General features: G+C 39.0%; 1 protein-coding gene across 1 annotated transcript; it reads right to left on the bottom strand.

The window, feature by feature from the left end:
- Positions 1-130: 130 nt before the first annotated feature.
- On the bottom strand, positions 131-1,076 carry LOC101300845. The gene is made up of 3 exons (XM_004306239.1): positions 846-1,076; positions 457-725; positions 131-350 (listed from the first exon to the last, which is right to left on the bottom strand). Exons 1-3 carry the CDS (start codon positions 1,074-1,076, stop codon positions 131-133), a joined length of 720 nt encoding a protein of 239 aa, XP_004306287.1.
- Between the last annotated feature and the right edge of the window lie 43 nt (positions 1,077-1,119).

The raw sequence follows: 1,119 nt of genomic DNA, 5'->3' as shown, positions 1-1,119 counted from the left end.
ACCATCCAAACGCCTTTTTCAGTGGATCCATATAACGTGCGGTTTCCATTGTTGGGTTCACAATCGTCAAAGTCCAGTGATTACTATGCAAAATAAAATACAATGTAATTTGTTATTTTGCAATAAGCACTTAAAACATTTGCAAACCACATGCTCTACTTAAAACATTTACATACCCAGTGTTATATGGAATCAAAAAGATCTGCCCAGGCTTGCCCTTGCTGTAAATAACAGAGAGATCGTGAGACCTCGCTGTGGGAATTCCACTCCCAATTGCACTGATAAGATCACAGTCGACAAACTGAAACATATCCTCCATCTTATTTTTCTTCATCACTCTGTGCAAGTAGCTACAAAGACATTGCAACATGAAATAATTAAAACTACTGGTGCAAAAAACAAAAAACAAACCAACATGCATTCATAATTCAGCCGTTCATTTTGATAACAGTTTACCTCATGTAGAACAGAATGGCTCCGTTCGATACTTCTTTTAAATGGGCTATTTTGTAAACATCACTTCTGAAGATAGCTGCTTTCTTTGGACGGCCAAAAAGCTCACAGACAAATATGGTATTGATTGTCTTCCCTCCCGTAAGGTATTTGTTCGCCCAAGTGCACAAGTCCTTCAAATCATGTGGCAGATTTGGGGGCAAATGTTCCAGGTCTTTATCATTCTCATCGGGGAGACCTGGTTTTTTCCTGCCATAACCACGCCTTGGTTTCTAATTTTGCAAAATTAAGAGAACACATTAGTAACTTATTCCAAAAATAAAAAGATTAAATATTGAATAAAAGAACTCATAATTTGCACAAAAATTATGTACATCAAAGTAATTGGTTACCTTCACATGAGTTGCTGCAATAGCAGCCTTTGCTGCAAGGGTAACAACCAAGTCCTTAGGCCAGGCAACACAACTCCCAACTGCATCATCGACAGTCAAAATCTCATCTCTCACTGGAATCGGTACAAAGGCATCACCTTCAATCGCCCGAATAACTGTCACACGCATATGGTTTTCTCCCAATGGCACACCATGTATAAGCTGAATGCCTGTCTCAACTTGCAAATTCATGACTCTCCCAATGGCAACAATATTGTCAACAGTATCTACTGCC

Source organism: Fragaria vesca, linkage group LG6 (assembly GCF_000184155.1).
Source record: "Fragaria vesca subsp. vesca linkage group LG6, FraVesHawaii_1.0, whole genome shotgun sequence".
NCBI lineage: Eukaryota > Viridiplantae > Streptophyta > Magnoliopsida > Rosales > Rosaceae > Fragaria > Fragaria vesca.
This window is presented reverse-complemented; position numbering and strand designations above follow the sequence as displayed.